Raw genomic sequence first — 21,176 nt, 5'->3', positions numbered from 1 at the left:
TGTTCAAATACGTCTCAATTAAATGTATGGACTAGTGTGCAACCAAGTCTCTATTTTAAAACTTTTCTTTACCATAGTATGAAAATATCAAAATATATGTCATTTTGAAATTGCATTTTATACAATCATACATTAACATGATATGTTTGAAATAATAGTTTGTAATTTTCTGGATACTATTATAATTGGTTACAATTACAGTGTGTATGTTTTCTAATATACACACACACACACACTACATTTGAAGTATATCAATATATACATGTATTTAGGAAATGAAATATGACATGCAAGTACTTCCATATCATGAGATAAAATACACAAATGTTTGTATAAGTGAAACGAGTTGGAAATGTTGGTTGGGGGTGTGAATACAGGAAGTACTCACATGAAAAAACTTAGGATTTATCACAAAAACTGCTGTGAGAAACAGAAATGGAAGCCCTACAAGAGATGCATGGGAGGAGATCCTACAATAACACATACAACCACTATGAGCACACAAAGTTATATTCTGAAATCTGAGCATTGGGAATTCTGAGTTGGAGGTGGATTGTATTATATTATGAATAAAAAAAATAATAAAAAAAAAAAACGAGAATTCCAGATAGACGGTTTTCTGCAGAATGTCTAAAGAGCCAGAAAATCAAGTTGCAAAAGAAACTAAAATAGAAAAAAATATCATATCAAGACTACAGCTGTAAACCCATGTAAACCCATGAAGTATTATTAGTATTGTTCTAACACACACACACACGCACACACACTCATAAATATATATATATATATATATAAGTATGTGTACCCCGGGACACTCAGCTGTTTTATTTAAAATCAACAAAAATTATTACATTGAGTTGGTAATTTTGAATCTATCAACCTGGTCTTTTGTTCAATATATGGTGCCAGAGAAACAAACATGTTCTTTTATTTTAATTTTATAGTATAGATGGTTATTTGATTATATTTTTTGTTTTTTTTGTAGTAACTGTTTCAGTATCTAGGATGACCCGTTATGTTTTAATCTATGACATATGTAGATTAGCTTCGCCATTACAGAAAAACAATGTTCTATTATATATTTATATATATACGTTTTTGATGTTATTTTTTATAGGATTTTATTAATGATAAATCGCATGTATAAAATAGTTAAAAAAAATGTTTAACATACTTATGTACCCTATCCATCCAATTCTCTCTTAAACAACATATAATTTTGCAAAATTTTTTTTTAGAAAAAACTGATCTTCCAAACTCACTCCCACATTTCCACTTCATTATTATTTTCTTTTTGATGAATCAACACACAAGCCTCGTTGCCAAAGTGAGAATATCAGCTTAAATTTACAATCACGGTGATCACGACAACAGCACCGCCAGGAATTTATTCATTCATCCACATCCATCCACCCATTAATCCGAAAGGATTTTTCATCCTTATCCTGCCCCGCAACCCTCTGAATCCTCGAAGCCTCCTTCTCCCAGACCCCCCCCCCCTTTTTGCTTAATCACGGCCCTTAATCCGAAGGCGCTGGCATTGTCTTGTATTGAATTGCAGCAGTGGGAACAGACATGACCATGTCTTCGGCTTCGGTCTTCGCGCCGTCGCGTATCGCCTCGTTGTTGCGGTGCTCCGCCGCCGAATCCAGCAGCAGCAACGGCAGCAGCAATGGCATGACTTCCAGCCACAATTCTGTGACGCTGCCGCAACAGTCCGGTTTCGCAGTGCAGCCCCTGTCGCTGCACCATGGTGAGGTTTTGTGCTCTTCCTCGCCGGCCGTGTCAGTGCTTCACCCGGATCTGGAGTTTGTCAATGTCATGTACTTCAAAGGTAGCTACAATGCACAGGTATGCGTTTCAACGGTAGTTGTGAATTGAGGTGTTGGAATTTTTTCTTTTTGGGAGAGGTGTTGCTTGGCATGTGATAGAGGATGGAGGGTTATTTGATGTTGAGAGAACGAGTGTTTTCTTTGTTGATGAATTTGTGGATGTGTTGATTCAGGTTTTTGTTGGTGAGGATGAGCCAGCTGATTCCGTAGTTAGAAGGTTCAGGAGAGCTGTTATGGCCGCTGGAGTGATTCCTGAGTGTCGGCGCAGGAGGTTCCATGAGACTTCACAGGATATTGTTAAGCGCAAGCAGAAGGACTCTCATCGCAGAAAACAGAGGTATTATGTTCGTCTGTCTTGTTACGTTCATAACTTGGATTGGCCTCCACTTTCTGTTTGTGTTTTCGATGACAATCCTGGCATGTCTCATAGTAGTTTCAGATTAAACGTGACACTGATTCCAGTGATTGCCTTCATAACTTACTATTTAAATTAACACTGTAAATGATGATATTGGCATTGAATGAGTGATGTTCTTTTTTGGTTCAAAGTTTGCCGTTTAATGATCCAGGTAGCTGAGTAATGCAACTTAGACAAGCATTCTGTATATAGAACCTCCTTAGTCATGACCGGTGGGTTATCCGAACAATTTAATTTTCCTTGATTTAGTAATGCTTTGTTGGATACTGAAGTGTCGTATTTAGTGCGGTAGTAGAAGGATCATAAAGACTGATGGAACTGTTTTTTATCGGGCGTAGGTTGTTGTTTCAAATTTATGAAATACTTTGTGGTTGGGGATGCTCAATATGCCTGCTTACATCTTCACGTGTAACTTGTCTTATATGTAGTATGACTAAAGGTTGGTTTGTTCTACTAAAGTTAACAGACATAAATTGTAGCATGGTGCCATTTTCACACGCCGCAGTAATGAGCCGGTGGTTAGAACAGGAGTATAAAACTGTTATTTCGTTTATTTGGTTGCTTACAATCAGTTGGCTCGACTTGACTTGCGCAGTCGCTGTCACTTGTCGTCTGTCGCGCAGACTTTGAGATGCCATTTGACATAGTAGTCTGAAGTCATACTGGTGTACGTACACATGAGCTGTTCTGTTTTACTTCTAATTTCATTCTCTTTTATTTCTTATTCTTCAAAACCATGATTCTATCATATCTTGATGAGTTCTGGAATATGCGTTGCCCAGCAGTCGAAGGTTCAATGGACCACGGCCTGAGGGTGGGTTCAGCACTAAGAAGGAAACCAGTGCTGCAAAAGAGGAAGGTGACGACTTTTGGGGGTATATCGAGGACTATGCATAATTGTAGACCTTTATTTTGAACCCAATCTTTTTTCTGGAGCAATTCCATTGTTCTTTTTAGCCTACATAACATTTTCATTAAAATCATCTCTTATTAAAAAGAGAATTCTTCCTTGATCTAGTGCTCGACGTGCTCTATATATCTACACTCTTGTGCAGAGACCACATGCATCAGTCCTTGCTAGCTGGACGTTCAGTTGATCACAGTTTTTGGATAATTGCTCAATCCTTAATTCTTAGTCAAAACCAGCATGGTGTTTATTATCTTCTGGATATGACCCAGAAATCGGATATTTGTCTACTAACATAAAATTTGTAGTTATCATCCTCCCAATACTTTTCATGTGGCAATTTAAGAATCTTGGAAAGCAAATACTACAGAGCATCAATAAACTCACATCATTTTAAATTTATTTTTGGTAGAGATGTGTTTGAAACACATGTAGGGAAATTTGAATATCAACCACATTTTTCTTCAGAAAAACCAGATTATATTCATAAATACACATGCAAATAATATTATGGTTTGATAGTATTTCAAAACATTCAAAAGATTGGTTATTAGCACAACAAAAATAGAATAAATATTTCCTTCTTACAAATTCTAAATTTTAGATTGTGAAATCTATAGAAAGTTTATTAACAATTCTTCTTAAAGATATTGAAAGTGAATTAATGTGTCAAAAATAACATTCATCTAATGTCGAAAACACAAATGAGCCACAATAAGGCATTATTTTGTTGCACTTTCATTATATATTAGATAAGTCCCAACTTGTAGTACAAAGCTTACAATATTATTCAACATTCTTCTTCCTAAAGTGGGACTTAGTTTTTTTTAATAAAACAAGGTCTAATATATCTTTGAAAGCTAGAAATTCATTTCAAAGAAGAAGTCTTGTGAAAATATTTGCCGCCATTTGCTTTATAAGATAATACTTCAACCTAATTTGTCATTTCTCTCTATATTATTTGATAAAATGATATTTTGTATTTCAATGCTTTCTACAACTATAGTGTATTAAATTTTTGGTAATAATAATCGAATTTTGGTATCATCATAAATAATAATCTTCTTTAATTTGTAAATGCCATTATTTCTAAATATTTTATGAAGCTACAAAGTCTCTCTCGCTACAATGGCTAAAGATGCATACGTTACACCTTTTGACAAAATGAAAACTAATGATTGCTTTTTGCTTCACCAAGTCACGATTATACTACTTAATATAAATGAATAATCACCTACTAGATGAAGCATCTTCACTTAACTTGCTCTATCTTCATCTTTATAGCTGATAAGTTGTAAACTTTTTTCTTTGCTTTTACATTGTAATACCAAAGCTTTTGTTTTTTGGAAGTAACAAAATATCTACTTAATCCCTTTCTTATGAGAAATAAATAGATGTGACATGTATTGAACAAAGTATTGACAAGCAATTAGAATGTTGTACCTTGTACCATTTGTAAGGTATAGCAATAAATCTAAAACTTTTTGATAAAGCTTTATACTTTTTGTATTCAAAGATTTGTCATTCTCATGCTTAATGAGTTGAAGTAATACCATTAGTATTACAACTTCTTTTGCATCTTTCATCTCAAATTGTTCCAACTTTTAATAAATATACTTAGTTTGGCTCAAATTGACAGTACCATTCTTTTTGTCTTGTAAGAAATCAATGCAAATGAAATGACTAAGATCTCTAAGGTTTTTCATCTTTTAGTATTTTTGTAATTCATCATTTGTACTTTATTAGGATTTCAAAGTTTTTGCCATCAATCAATACATTATTAATATAGATAATTAATGCAACAATTAATTCCTTAATCTATATTATATACAAACAAGAATTTGACTGTGAAAGCTTTCAATCAAGATTCTACATAGATGCATCTAAATCTTTTTTCTACTCTTGTCTAGATTGCTTCAAGTTATACAAGAACTTTAATAATTGCAATCTCTTGTCTTTGTATTCAAGTAGAATTTTTAAATATTTTGAAATCTTCATACAGATATCTTCTTTTCTAATTTTTTAATTCAAATAAATCAAAACTACATTTAATTGCAACATATTTAAATGAAAGGTAGCAACAATTGCAATAAATATATGGATTGTTGCAAGACAGCAATTGATACAAAAGTCTCTTGGTAATTAAGATTCTTCACTTAAGTAAAATCCTTTACAACGAAACATATTTTCAAACACTTAATAGAATCATTGCTAACAAGTTTATTTTAAAAACTTGTTTTAAATCTACAACCTACTTGCCATTTAGTATAGAGTTCGCTTATGGCTTGTTCAATAGTTTTTGGTTTTGTATATTTGTCAGTATAAACAACATCAATTATTTCAATTGACAGATTATAATCTCTTCAAACAAAATTGTTGTCATTTCCAAAGGCTTGTAATATAGTCTATTGCTACTTATGATGTTTCTTGGATCAATTCCACTTGTATAGCAATGTTTTGGTAGTAGAGCTTCAATAATTCCTTCTAATTCTAGCTAATAGTATTCCACTACTTTTATTAATAAAGAACTTACTTATTTACTAACCATTTTTTTTTTTACCAAATCCATCATGTATATGTGATTCCATGACTTGAGGTTTAAATATTTCTAATTCACATGGATATTAAATGTTGATAGTAACTATATTTTGTTAAATAGTAATATCCTTATGGATGTTTGAGGTTAGTCATAATTAAGGATTCAATGAGACTCTTGCCCTCTTGGCCATGGTATAGGGCAGAGCCTTAAGATATAAATTACCTATAATAAGTGAATGTAAATACTAAAATAATAAATCAAATTTAGGATTTTTTGGTTTAGGAGGTCCAATGAGAAATAGTCTTAGATAGATTTGGAATAAGAGATCAATATGTAGGATAAATTTTATAGTACAAAAGTAAGCTTAATAGAAACATGTTATATCTTAGATGTAGCATCAATAAAATTGTGAGCTATCTCCTATAGATGTAGTTTTTGAAAAAGTGACCCACATTGTTGTATTATGTGCTATCTAGCTTGAGAATGCACCGTGCGTCTGGCTGTAGAAGATAAAACAATGTTTTGCAAGTATCTAAGTAGTCTAGTGGGTTTCAACTATCCAAATACAAACTATTTCCGATTTCAATATAAAAGCTTAATCCCAATACAAAGTGCTTAGAAATACTATTTTAATAACTTCTAGATATTATAAGCATAAATTCTTTTGTTATTTATTAGTTTTATTTTTATTTTTTATTTTTATTTTTATTTTTTTATTTTTATTTTTATTTTACTTTATTTTAAATTTTTAAACCCTAACTCTAGACAACGAGCTTCGGCAAGCTGTAATTCTCAATCTGACCGTCCGATTATTGTAAAACTTCTACTATTAGTGTCTTTGCAAGTCTTCTAAATGCTCAAGAAGTTCAATCCAATCCAACTTATAGATTACAAGAAAATGCCGTAAATCCACACTGATGTCCCTTGACCGCAGCCTAGAAGTTGATGATGAACTTTGACTTCCAATTTTTCCTTTTTTAACTATTAATTCTCATTCAAACTTTGTGTGCAGCTCCGCCTTTAAGTCCTAGACTTACCACATTAAAATTCAAGTTATTCCAGCTAGTAGATCTCCAGATATTATAAAAATCATAAACAACCCCAATATGCCAATTTTTGATACTTCTTTATACTAATGATCAAATAACCTCTATCCATACCGTTAGATTAATACAAGTTTTTGCATGCACTTGGCATACTCAACCATTTAGACACCTCTAAAATTTCAACTGCAGATGTCTCTCTAATTTTGTAAAACATTCAAGAGTACTAACCTTAACTTTATTGCAAAATAATCCAAATCACAATACAAACACTGACTTTGAGCAACGATTGCCCAGTCCTCCCAACCCTATGAAAAAACTAAGTCTTACACTTTTCGAAGGAGCTTGAAGCTAGCTCTCCGACCCTCAAAATCCCGATCTCCCAATGCTCCCTTCATTTTCCTCTCTTTTCCTTTTACTCCATGAGGTCTCCTATTCTTCCACCATGGACTCGGAATTGGAACAGCAGACCGCTCTTCTATGCAATTCTTGCCTCTGAGAGGATCTTTCTACGGAAAGGATGTTTCTCCAAAATGGCCTAGAAAATGGAACAACTTGAAATGGAATCGAAGCCTCTGTAATCGGGACCTCATTGGGTTGCCCAACCAAGTTAGGTCTCATATTGGGTAAGAGGCCCATAATAGGACCTGGATTGGATATCCTCATAATTGGGTCAAATTGATCCTTTTCATCAAGTTCACCCAAACGTTGAATCGGTCCTTTTTCCTTTTGCCGACTCCTGGTAAGAACGGCTTGGACACATTCCATCCGATTTATCCGAGTATCTTAAGGACGTCAATTTATGTCATCAATTTTTTCTTGGCTTTGGATCTGCTGATCACGATTATTGAAATTGAACGGAGCATCACATTGCTAATAAGTATGCCCCGATTGCTTGCAATTCCCACACATTGGCATGTAATTGTCACTGGCTCTAGGATTGAGACATTCACTAGTATAATGATCAATCTGTCTACAACGAAAACAACAAAGTGGTCTTCTTGCACCTCTATCAAGCATATTGGGTGTCTCCACCGATATATACCTACTAGGCTTGTTCCATGTAGGGTTAGAAAATGATCTTAGTTGCCCTGTTGGTACAGAGGGTACTTGGTTCAATGACGTTGATAGAGCATATTGCTGATGTCACGTATGGTAGTATAGCTTGCAATGGGATGACATTAAGTGGTCCCTAAATATTGGCACTGGAATTGGCCTTTGTTTCTAACATCCAAGATGACTAAATATTAATAAAATCTTTTTCATTTATATTTTCACCATATAGTCATGTTACAACACGACAACGTATAGATTGTATATGTTTACATATGATTTTTTATTATTATCTTTATTATTATGAATGTGCAATTTGCTATTCTAACAATTGATATTGGAGCAAAGATTGTGACATTACAATGACAATAAAGGTCTCAAATATAAAATTTGAAGTAGAAAAATTTGATGGAAAGAATAAGTTTGGACTATGATTGTTGAAGGTGAAAGTCCTACTAGTGCAAAAAATTATGCATAAGATATTATAAGAAAAATTTGTGAATAAGTCTCATGAAGACAAAAAAATATTTGTTTGAGAGCTATCATTAAAATTTGATTATATTTAGATGATGAGGTGTTGTACAATATTATGAATAAAGACACTATTTCTAAATTATGGACAAAATTAGAGAGTTTTTACATGACAAAATTATTGACAAAATAATTTTTCTTAAAGTAGAAATTATACACTTTGTACATGAAGAAAGATATGAGTATGATGGAATATTTGAATATTTTTTTATAGGATCATGTATGAGCTAATATGCATTGAGGTTAAGATCAAAGATGAAGATAAAACTTTGATCATATTGACATTGCTTCTTTCATCCTAAGAACATTTGGTCATTATTTTTTTATATGGCAAAGATACAACAAAGTTAGAGGATGTTTTTTTCATTTTGTTATTGAATGAAATGAAGAATAGATCAAAAAAAAAGACTAGACATGTAGAGGTCTTGATAGTTTGAAATAGATCTATGGATAAGAGACACAATAGAAGCAATTTGAGGTTCAAATCTAAGTCTAAGTTTGTGAAATCAAAAGGCTGTTATTATTGTAGAAAGGTATGATCTTTTAAGAGGGACTATCACAAATGAATAGAAGATCAAGAAAAAATCAATGATCAATTAGTAGATCAAGCAAACATAACAAATTATGATAAAGAAGAAAATTTCATTCTTTTAGTAACTACAACTATTGATAGATATTATGATGCATGGATTATTGATTTTGAGTATTCCTATCACATGTATTTACATAAAGATTAGTTCTAAAGCTATTAATATTATAATGGTAGAATTGTCTTAATAAAAAATATTATAGCTATTTGTGATATCTTATTTGATGGTATTGTGAGAATATTATCAAATATCAAACATGTATCTACATTGAAGGAGAATTTGATTTCTCTAGATATACTAGATTCTAAGAGGTACAAGTATAATATGGAAGGCATGATTATTAAGATCATGAAAGGAGCCATTGTTGTATTACGTGAAATGTGATTGAAAATGCATTGAACATTTAACTATAGAAAAAAAAATAGAACTTACAATAAGATGATTTTAACAACTTTAATAGAATCTTAAACAAACTCCAATTAAATTATAACAATGGTAATCAATCTTTAATTAAATTCAAATGAAGTTACAAGAACATATAAAAAAAAATATAAAAAAATAATAAATAAATTTTAATAAAATATTTATAATATAAAATCATAAAAAATATCAAAATTAGATACTTTAATTGAATTTTAATCAAATTCTAATATAACCTTCAATAAATCCTAATAAAAATCTAAATCAATTAGAATCAAACCTTAAAATAAATCTTAGGTCAAATCTTAATTAAAATCTTAATTAAAATTCCAATAAATCTTAATCAAATCATAGGTCAAATCCTATTGAAATCCTAATGAAACTCTAAATCTTAGATTTATCCTAATGAAATTCTAATAAAATCCTAATCAAAGATTAAATAAATTTTAATCAAATTTTAATCAAATTCTAGTCAAATCCTAATTAAGTCTTAGTCAAATCTTAATCAAATTAAAAAAATCCTAAATCTTGATGAAACCTTAATTAAACCTTAAATCCTAATTAAATCCTAATTAAATCCTAATCAATCCTCAATCAATTTCTAAATCTTAAAAAATTCTTAATAATCTCATAATATATTAAAAATTCAATAATTAATCATTAAATTATTGATTTTGGTACCTTATAATATCTAAATAAATAATAAGCACAAAAAATTTGAAAAAGATTGTATATACTAATTGCAAGCAAAGCTCCCAAAATATCTCAATTATTCGCCTTCCTTCTTTTCTAACTTAAATATTGATCTTTCAACATAGATTTTTTTTTACTGAATTGTTCAATTGCTCCATAATTTGGATTGTGTATAGATATTTAATTCTAAATTGCTCTCACTAATTTTTGCTTCAATCAATCTAGCAAATATTGTCAAATCATGAAATCCTTCATTGATCCTAAATCTCAATTATTTAAGACCATAATCCACAAAAACCTTCATATACTTCAATCTAACTGCTCGATTGATCTTAAATTTTTCACACACATTTAAAACAAGTACAACAACAAATTTCTTAATTTTCACTTATAAATATGCTACAAAATTCAAAAAATCTCAAAATTTCTAAATCTATTTTTATTCCTTAAAATTTAGATCCATCAAATACATCATTAACTTTGAAAATCTCTCAAAAATTCAATATTAATTCAAATGACATAAAATCAACACTCAGAAATCTTTCTTTAAGTCTACTTTCAAATCTTTTATTTGCAAAAGAATCCTAGAGTTATTGTAGGTGTGCAATTTTATGCCTCAAGGTCTAATTTTGACCCAAGTTGACAATTAAACTTCTCAAAGTATCAATTTTTGATAATTTGAGGTAAGTTTTATTTTAATCTATTTTTAATTCTCTTCAAAATATATTATATTAATTTCTTATTTCATTTACTTTGATTTGGCTCATTTATGCTTCTATAAAATAAATAGAAGTTCTTTTTAAAAAAGACAACATTAAAACTAAATTTTTTACTATTTTTCTATAATTTATCTTTATTTTTTTATTACATCTTTTCACTAGTTTTTTTAATAATAACATCTATATTTTTATTTTTTACCATATACTTGTATTATCACATGACACCGTAGTAATCATGAAAAGAAATAAGTGTGAAAATATGTATTAATTGGAAGGAAAAAATTATTACAGATAGAACAATAATTATCTTTACAAAGGAAGAAAATACCAACTCTACTCATCTATAGCATCTTTGATTGGACTTTATAAGTGAACAAGATCTCATAAAGCTCAACAAGCAACAAATACTCAAGGAAGTCAATACTTGTAACCCTGATTTTTGTGAGTATTGCATGTTTAAAAAATAATGAAAAGTTAGTTTTAATATGTCTATACATACTAACAAAGGAATCTTAAATTGTATGGATTTAGATATTTAGAGATCTATATTAGTTACTTCCAAATCAGAGATATTTTAATTTATTTATTTCATAGATGATTTCTTTAGAAAAGTATAGATATTTATAATAAAATAAAAGTCAAAGATGTATGAATTGTTCAAGTAATAAAAGACTATGGTTGAGAAGAAAAAATAAAAGAGGATAAGATGTTTGAGATCAAACAATAATAGAGAATATAAGTCAAAGAAATTTGAATACTTTTGTAAAGAGTGTAAGATAGTACATCATTTTATAATACCATGTACATCTTAAGAAGATGAAATAGCAGAGATGATAAACAAGACCTTGTTGGAAAAGACATGCAACATGTTAAGTATTGAGAGACTTTAAAAAAACTTCTAGATTGAAGTTGTAAATATATCATGCTACTTGAAAAATTTGTCACCATGTATAATAATTCATTATAAGATTTTAAAGGAGGTTTTGAATAGAAAGCTTGTTGATTGCTTTAGACTTGGAATATTTATATGTCTTGCCTATGTTTATGTCTTGACTATGCATAAAAATAATTTAGATCCAAAATCAAGAAAGTATTTTTTTTTTTTTTTTTTTTTTTTTTTATAGATATGAAAGAATTATAATAAAGTATTGAGTTTAAGTTCTTATTGCATGTACAATCATAATTAGTAGATATATAAATTTTGATAAAACTCCATTATTAAATACTTATAAATATAATAGAGAATAAAAAATGATAAATTGAGATACACCACAAATTGTTCAAGTAGAGATAGACATTTTTGAATTTTTGAAAAAAGATGAAATAGTCTAAAATTTATATGATAAACTTGACATTGACAAAGTATTAAAAAAAAACTTCAACTTTATTAAAGAAAAGAAGTCTAAAAGCTACAAATACTTAGCATCAGCAAGGATTGTAGTCTAAGAGAAGTGTGGAGAAAGATGTCTCTTACTTCTAATACCCTTTACTTATAGGTAGAGTTTACATCCCAAGTACATAGACTTCATCCAGAGTCACCTTCATCCTTTCAATCTAGATCTAAATCTAGATTCATCTTAACCTAGCCGCCACCTTAAAACCTTAGCCGCCGCCATAGTAACTTCTTTTAATCCTTTGGTGCCTTTTGACTATTAACAACTTACTATAGTTAATCTTTATATGGTGGTAACTCAATAAGAACTTGCTGATCTTCAAAAAACTTCATAGATCACAAAAAATTTGTAAAGCTCATGACATATAGATCCAAAAATATAATTACACTTGCATTGATCACATAGAACAGTGAATTTTTGAACTTTCAAGAAGCAATAAAAGACAAAGAATACTATAGATAGAGAATTACAATAGCAAAAGAAATGTCATCTTTGTACAATAATAAGACTTGAATATTAGTATGGCTATTCAAATAGTAAGAAGGCCTTTTGGTTGCAAATAAGTATGTAAGAAGATGAAAAGAGCTCTAGAAATAAGTAGAATTATATATAAAGCCAAATTACTAACAAAGGCATCTGTTCAAAACAAAAAAATAGACTTTAATGAAATATTTTTACCAATAATAAAGATTACATCTATTTTCATTTTACTATCTATTATAGCAATATTTGACTTGGAATTGAAACAACTTGATGTCACTACTACATTCTTACATAGAAAATTAGTTGAAGACATCTATGTTCAATAGATATAAGAATTTACATTCTTAGGAAAAGAAGATCATATCTGCAAATTACTAGAGTTATTATATGGATTGAAGTAGTCACTTAGACAATGGAACAAAGAATTTGATATGCTCATAATTAAAAAATATTATACTAGGAGCAATTATGATAATTGTATCTACTTCAAATAACTAGAAAAGGTGGCTATTTTTGGATACATGGTTTTGATATTATATGTTGATGATAGGTTGATTATAGCAAAGAGAATGACAAAAATTTACAAGCTAAAAGTTCAACTTAATAGAAAGTTTGAGATGTAGGATTTTGGCTCTACCAAAAAAGTCTTGCGTGTAGAAATTATAAGGAACCAATATGATCGCAAGTTAAGTTTATTTCAAAAGAACTATATTAAGAGAGTTTTTTTTCTAATTTTAAGAGAATAATTAAGTTTTTTGTAAAAGCCATAGTATAATTTATTTTACAAAGAATTTAAAATTTTGTGCTAAGATTAAACGTACTAATGTAAAATATTATTATATCAAAGATTTTATTACTAATAATAAGATTTTATTTTAGATAATTGATATCTGAAAAAATATTGATGATATTTATTGAAAAACTTAATTTTTATTTGAACTTAAATAATATAATAAAATATTAAAGAATCTATCTTAAAAACTTTGCTAAATAGATAAAATACAAGTTGAAGTGGAGATTGTTGATAGTGGCTTATATTTTTTTAAATATTAATGTATTTGCAAAGATCTAAAATTGGCCTTAGTTATAAGCTCAAAGAGGCTCTGACTTCCTAGGTCAAGGTATACAAAGAGCCTTTAAGTATGAATCACTTGCAATATGTGAATGTAAATGCTAAAATATAGAATCAAATTTAAGATTATTTTGCTTTAGAAGGCCCAATATCATATAGTCTTGGACAAATTTAGAATTGGAGGTAATGTATAAGGAAAATTTTGTAATGCAAAAGTAAGCATAGCAGAAGGATATTGCACCTTGGATGTAGCATTAATAAAGTTATGAGTTAGAGATTTCTTCTATGGATGTAACTTTTGAAGTAGTGAAATATGTATAGATTGTATATGTTTACATTTGATTTTTTCTTATTATCTTTATTATTTTAAATAAGTAATTTATTATTTTAATATTAAAAATAAAATAAATCAAGCTTGTTTCTATGATTTATATCTTTTTCTATCTTTTCTTAAAAAATGAATGGCTTACCAAGAAATTCATCTTTTCTATCAAAGAAAATCATATCTTAATTAAAAATCATCTTCTTCTTACCAAAAAAAAAAATCTCATAACCTTCTTTGTATTTGCAAAAATCATATGATATATATATATATATATATATATATATATATATATATATATTGGTATGTCATATCAAGTATAATAACTAAAATAATGAATATATTAAATAAAAAAATTTTCACCATATAAAACTTTAAGTGGTAACTTACCACCAAATCTTACAAATTGAAGGAGATTATAAGTCCATGTTACAAATTTGGTAGCAAATGGCCAATATTCACAATCTAGCTTGACATTATCTAAGAGTGTTTGTACTTCTTTAAAGATGGTGCTCATCATATGCTCTGCCATATTGACAATCTCACTTGTATACATAAGAGTAACTATGTGTCAAATGCCTTCATTTTGGAAATATGATACATACTTATAATTCAAAAACTTTGTGCCTTCATCAATGAAATAAGTTTTAATTTTGATTCTATTTTTTTTGTATCTTTATTTTCCAAGTCTTATAAGCAATATGCACCTAGTTTTTAGTCTAATGAGATACAAAGCTACAATAACCAAAGTATTTATGAATCTACATAGCTAATTATTTGATACCTAAAAAACTAATTATATCAAAATAACTAGGATTAAATACTATTGCATCTAAAATATTATTGGCATCCTCATGATTGTGTAGATCAAGCTACTTATAGGCCTTACCAACAATGCACAATTCACATGTAAATACCTTATCATTTTCATCTTTAATCTTCAATTTTTTATTACTATTCACTCTCTTTGCCTCTTATATTATAAGCATCAAAGCATATGCTAATACTTGATATCATTCAATAAAGATATAATTAAAAATAGATTAACTAGAAATTACAAAAACTTCTTTAATTTTACAAGGCATAAGATAAGCTTTTCTATTAAGTGTGCCTTGCATAAGTAAGTCATCTAAAGAAAAAAACTCAGCTAACCCTATTGACATCTAAGCTAAATTTACAACCTTTCTTGTACAAGGTTGCAATTAATTGGAGTATATCATGTGGTCTTGGAATCCAATGTATATCCTTCACAACCACAAGAATGGATTTTTCCTTAGGATTCAAAATTGTGAGGTACATTTAACCTTAATGTATGATTTATTGGCACCACAATTGTAGCCTTGTAGTTACATGGTTGCATTTTCATTGAAGTTGAAAATAAAAATAACTAATGCTATTTGTAATATTTATAACTTATAGGATACATCTCATTTTTTTTATTTTTTTATTTTAAATTATTATTTACTACTATTTATTTTTTAGAATTTATAGGTAATTCAAAAAATAAATATGAATTTATCATAATATTTTATAATAATATTTTTTATTACTAAATCAAAGAATATTTTAGGTTTAATATATAAAAAAGATATTAAAAACTTAAAAAATAAATCAAAAAAATATTATTCATTATAAGTCTTTTTTTCAAATAAATATCAAAATTTTGCCAAAACATGTAAAAACAATAAAATTATAACTAATACAACCAAGGTATCAAAGAATAATATTAAAATGTATATTACTTTGAGATTATGAGGTGTAGTGAATAAAGTAAATTTATATCAACTTATTGTATCAAATAAAATCTAATTAAATGATAAATATAAAAGTAAATAGGAAGAATTCTTAAATTTTCAAAAAAGTAGTGGTTTATTAAAAAAAACATATGGATTATTCTATAGTAGCTATATTAAAAAAATTGAAGTAATTCTTCTATATTACTCAAATTACTAGAATAAAATATAATATTTATTAATTTTATTATAGGCTTTTATTCTAATAAAAATTAAGTAGTGACTTTTAAGTCTATGCAAGTTTTTGGGAGGAAATTTCATTTATCTTGTAATATTTTGAGGAAAAGAGAAAGAAATAAACAAATAATTGACTAATTTTTTTTTGGAATAAATAGCTCTTTTTAAGTGTGAATTTTAAAAGTATATTATATACATTAAGAATTTATGTTCTTCAGCTTTAAAATTTTATCTACAAATTCTTATTTCGTAATTAATTGACTACTATCCTACTATTTTTGCCAATGATTTTTGCATTGTACAAATTCAACTACTATCCATTTTTTATTTGTAATATATAAATCGTAAAAAAATAATACATGTCTTATTTTTAAATTATAAATTTATTCATCTATTTAAATAATATTTAAAAAATAATTTATTATTCTTGTTTGTAACTTCTACAATCTTTGATTGAGCCTGTAGCTTCTCTTTTGCAGCTAAACAACCTGTTTTACGTTGTTTTATAGAATAATATCTCAAACTTCGTTTACTTCATTGTTTAAATTCTTAAAAAATAAAATTTCTGTTGCAATAATAGAATATATATCATTTCTTTACATAAATATATTTCTACAACTATATCAGTCAAAAGAATATTTCTCTTTTAATTGTTTCAAATCCATACTATTATAATTTTGTTTTATCGTTAAGAGTTAAAAATATAACATTTTTTCTTTACTGTATAAATTTGAACTTCATATACACATGGTAGAATATGCCTATTAAAATTAATTAAATTAAAGAGAATCTTAGATTAAATTTTAAAATTGAGATAAATCTTGATCTCATAAATATCCCTATGTAATAAAATTCTCTTGATAACTTGAAAAAAAATGAAAAAATGCAAATATTTTGTTTTATTTTGTTCTATTTGTTTTCAAATTAGTGGTGTTTTATACGGTTTTTTTTAAAAAAAATCCATTTTCTTTTTTCTGGAATTAATATAAATTCCAAGGAATAACACTGCTTATGTCATGTAGGAAGAAAAAGAAATAAAAATGATTTTTTTTTTTTTTTTTTTTTTTTTTTTGTTACAACCTTCAGGATGATTTTTCTAAGTATGAAACTAACAACGTGGGACTTATGTCCTTGGGACAACGTGTCTTTTGTCCTAAGCATAAATATCTTATTAGCATATCTCAATTACCTACTCTAATCATCTAAATGAAAATTTGTACATGGGTGCCTTCTACTCCTCATTTTGCACCAAGTCTTTCCACCTACATTGAATTTTATATTTAACTAAAATAAAAAATTGTTAGATTAAAAATACTTCTTTCACATTATCCATTATCTTTAGTTTTTTATTTTATTGTGGCAAATATATATATATATATATATATATTTATGAATGTGTATTTATCCTCTTGACATGTCATGTTTGCAATTAATAAAATTAATTAACATTACATTATTAATGTAGCAACATATAAAAAAATATTAACATTGTTTACAGCACACTCAAAAAATTTACAAAATTGGCTCCTTAAAACCTTTTTGAAACACAATTATTTAAATCCTACATCATCACTTTAAAGTCTAATATGCTTCTAATAATTTTTACACCAGCAATCACTAAACAATAACTAATTTCTAACAAACATTATAGTTCCTGAGTCCTTCTCATTACAATCATGGGCACTTGCAATTTAGTCATTCCAACTTTAGTTTTTCCTAAGTATCTTTTAAAGACCTTTTTTTTTAATCGTAGAATACAAGGATTAACCTTGATTACTTTATAATACAATCGAGTCTTTATTAGGCTGGCTGGCTGGCTGGCTGGCATACTGTTCTCCCTTCCTACCAAAAAGTAAAAGCTACTACGTTCTGCAGGGAATCATTTCCAACACCAAAGCACACAAGGTCTGTGCAGTGCCAGCGTGGACGACTCCTTGTGTTACGTGGAGACCCTTGGCTACGTCTGAGCTGGCACTTGGGGTCTCACCCCGACGCGTGTTCCGAAAGTCGGCGCCACTGGACTATATTAGCGTTCCCTCTGCGTAGCCTACTACAAAATTCGGTCCGCCGTTGCCTGTTTCACAGAGTATGCTAACTTCTAATTTTGAGGGCGAGATTGGTAGTGAGATCGGTAGTGCGTGGCTTCGAGTTGAGGATCAGTGCATCTTCCTGTTCATCACCATTGGGCGAGCATCCAGTGTGATCGTCGTTCCTGACATTGGAGCACTTGGCTTGATTCAAGAGTTGGTTGAGTGAGAGAAGAGGTGGTGGTGTTCTTTTTGTTCACTTGAGGCTAAACGATGTCAACGATGGAGTCACAAAAGAACGTGGACGCTGTCAACCTCGCAAAGCAGAATTTGGAAGCGCAGGCGAAAGAGACGCAGGATAAAATAGGTGGGCCGGAGAACAGCTCTGTTGTCTCTGCGCAAGTGGTTATTCCCTCTGACGTTGGGAAGAAGGCTGAGGAGGTATGTTCTGTCCCGTTTCTGTGATTTGTATGTCAGAGATTTTGGACGTGCGATTGATCGCTGAGAGGATCGATGAATCGCTACTAGATTGAACAATTGATTTGCATCCGTTGTTGTTGTTATTGTGTGGCTATTCTTATACTTTTAGTTTTTGATATGAAGGAAGTGATTTGATGTTTACATCTTGCATTCATGGGATGTACGTAATGAATTGGTTCTTTGTGATGCTGCATCAGAGAATTGCAAGTTTAGAATCTGAAAACGAGAAGCTCAAGAAGTCCCTGAAGGACTGCGAGGAGGCACTTGCCATGGCCAACGGTGAGACTGAGAAGTCTAACAAAGTTTCTCGCGAGGCAAAGAACAGGATATCTGAGCTGGATGCTCGTGTTAAAGATCTAGAGGGAGAGGTTCAAGCTGCTGGTGCTAAGGCCGCAGAGCTGGAGCTTCAATTGAAGAAGGCAAGTGAATTGCATGCTGAGGCTGAGAAAAAGATGAAAGAATATCAAGACAAGCTTGCGCAGATTGAGCAAACGAACACGAAATTTGAGAAGGATTTGGAGGGCGTGCACACAGGTTTGCAAGAAAGGGAGATGAAATTAGAGGACATGAGCCAGAATCTGGTTGATAAGGATGGTCTCCTCGAGAAGAAGGAAGCTAAGATCGCCGACCTTTCTGAAAAGGTAAGATTTTGTCTCTGCTGCAAAAGAACCTATCATGTCAAAGATATATTTGAACTCAAAGGGAGATTACTTCGCGATGTGCCAACGCATGTATGCCCAGAGGATGATGCAGGAGTCCTAACATGTGTTTCTCTATTTTCAGCTTGATCACTTTAAATCACGAGCAATTCCAGCTGAGGAGAAGTCATCAGAGCTTGGCTCTGCCAAGAACGACCTTGAATCAAAGGTTGACAGTGCAGAGTCGAAGCTTTCGCACGTTGGTGAGGCTAAGGAGAAAGCAGAGGCCTCTGCTGACGAGTACAAGGAGGAGCTCAAGAAATCCGTGGAACGCTCGAACATGTTGGCTGATGCACTCGCCAACGAGAAGGAGAAGACTGGTGCCCTTCGGTCCGAGATCGAAGAGTTGAAGAAAAAGTATGACGCCAATGCAGGTCATGCTCGTGTATTGGCTGAACGTATTGCCGAGTTGGAGAAGATCATAAATGTCACTGAGAAAGAAGTTGGTGAGGTGGAGGCTGATAAGAAAGGATTGGAATCTGAGATGATGAATGAAGCGGATAAGAAGGAAGCTGCAAGTAAGGAGGCTACGGAACTTGAGAGAGAGAAAGGAGGGATGGTGGACACCATCGATGGCTTGAAGAGCAAAATGAAGGGAGCAGTTTCGGAAGCTGAGGAGAAAGAAGCAGAGGCAAAGGACAAGGAGGCTGAGGCGGCCAAGAAAAAACATGAGCTCGACATTGTTGAGGCAAATGTTGAGTCGGAGGCTGAGAAGGTAAAGGAAAAGGATCAAGCAGAAAAGTGCTTAGCCACCGAATTGGATTCCGCTAAGTCCAAGGCCGCTGCTGGCGAGGATGCAACTGCCAAGCTCCAGGAGGAGGAGGCTGCTCTGTCCGCTAAGGACGAGGACTTGAAGCATCATGCTGATCGTCTCACTGAATTGAGCGAAAAATTGAAGAACTTGCGTCTGGAGCGTGACGAGGCAGTTCAGAAGGCCGAGGGTGCCGATGACAGGGCGAGCGCCTTGCAGAGCAGGATATCGGAGTTGGAAGAGGAAGTTGAATCTCTGCGCACAAAGAACGCTGAGCTCGAGGATCAGCTCCAAAAAGTCGATGTCCAGGTTGAGGAACACAAGTCTGCCATCCAGGGCCGCCAGGAAGAAGCCATCGGTAAAGCAGAGAAAGCAGCTCATTTGCAACAAGAAGTGAAGGAGACCGAGCAGGACATCAAAAGCGATGACAAGGAGTTTGTGAAAGATGTGGACGTGACGACCACCACCAGCACAGACGCTTAAATGTCTCAAATCATTACATCATTTCAATCGTTTCCAATACTTTCAGAGCTCGACATCGTCATAAGAACTTTCGTCAGTTCTCGGACGATGTCTATGTCGATACAGCGACACTGCAGCAACGGAACGGCACCAGTGTTTTTGCATATTCATTAGTGTACCTCTATTTTATACATATATTTCTGTTGCTGTGTAAATATGTATGTACTGATCTTCTCTCATCTGCAACTTAGCGGAATAGGTCATGAGTCTGTTCTAGTTTTTCAGCTATTAGAGAATGTAGTTGCCGAATTGAGTTCATCATATAATTGTACACTAGGGATGTCCATGCATCAGGAAGTAATTAAGTTTTTCCGTAAACTGAATCACTGATGTTATCACAAAACTTGGTTGATTAGATTCTCATGATGTCGATGAATTGATTTGCAGGCACTCTACTGTCAGATACAAAATATTAACTATCAATTGTCTTTTTGTCTCTACTGATTTTGACCTAGAACTAACACATCTTAAATGATGATTTTACAACCTGGTGTTTCATTTTGACACTCGAAACTAAAATTACTCAGATAATTCTAAAAAATACTGATTAAACATTAAACTATAACTGGACTCTGGAATTATTTCATTGAAAAATTGAATAGAAGCAGTTTTTGTAGGGGTGAGAACATTTGTCATAATTTTAAAAATGAAACTATGTATATTCGAAGGCAATTATCCAGTTTTGATATATATATATATATATATATATATA

The 21,176-nt window shown here is 30.8% G+C and overlaps 2 protein-coding genes across 4 annotated transcripts; both read left to right on the top strand.

Annotated features, from left to right (window-relative positions):
- Positions 1 to 1,512: 1,512 nt before the first annotated feature.
- LOC112276135 (uncharacterized) lies at positions 1,513 to 3,263 on the top strand. 3 transcript variants are annotated; one of them, XM_090246631.1, is made up of 3 exons: positions 1,513 to 1,851; positions 2,006 to 2,169; positions 3,036 to 3,263. In XM_090246631.1, exons 1-3 carry the CDS (start codon positions 1,576 to 1,578, stop codon positions 3,145 to 3,147), a joined length of 552 nt encoding a protein of 183 aa, XP_090102757.1. In that variant the 5' UTR covers positions 1,513 to 1,575; the 3' UTR covers positions 3,148 to 3,263. The 3 variants fall into 3 exon arrangements, with proteins under 3 accessions (XP_090102757.1, XP_073386813.1, XP_024362948.2); XM_073530712.2 differs by having other exon boundaries at positions 3,033 to 3,263; XM_024507180.3 differs by lacking the exon at positions 3,036 to 3,263 and having other exon boundaries at positions 2,006 to 3,014.
- Positions 3,264 to 18,050: 14,787 nt separating this feature from the next.
- Positions 18,051 to 20,787, top strand: LOC112276217 (uncharacterized). The gene is made up of 3 exons (XM_024507333.3): positions 18,051 to 18,454; positions 18,691 to 19,134; positions 19,277 to 20,787. Exons 1-3 carry the CDS (start codon positions 18,287 to 18,289, stop codon positions 20,423 to 20,425), a joined length of 1,761 nt encoding a protein of 586 aa, XP_024363101.1. The 5' UTR covers positions 18,051 to 18,286; the 3' UTR covers positions 20,426 to 20,787.
- The last annotated feature ends 389 nt before the right edge of the window (positions 20,788 to 21,176 follow it).

Source organism: Physcomitrium patens, chromosome 23, assembly GCF_059467195.1.
Source record: "Physcomitrium patens ecotype Gransden chromosome 23, ASM5946719v1, whole genome shotgun sequence".
NCBI lineage: Eukaryota > Viridiplantae > Streptophyta > Bryopsida > Funariales > Funariaceae > Physcomitrium > Physcomitrium patens.
This window is presented reverse-complemented; position numbering and strand designations above follow the sequence as displayed.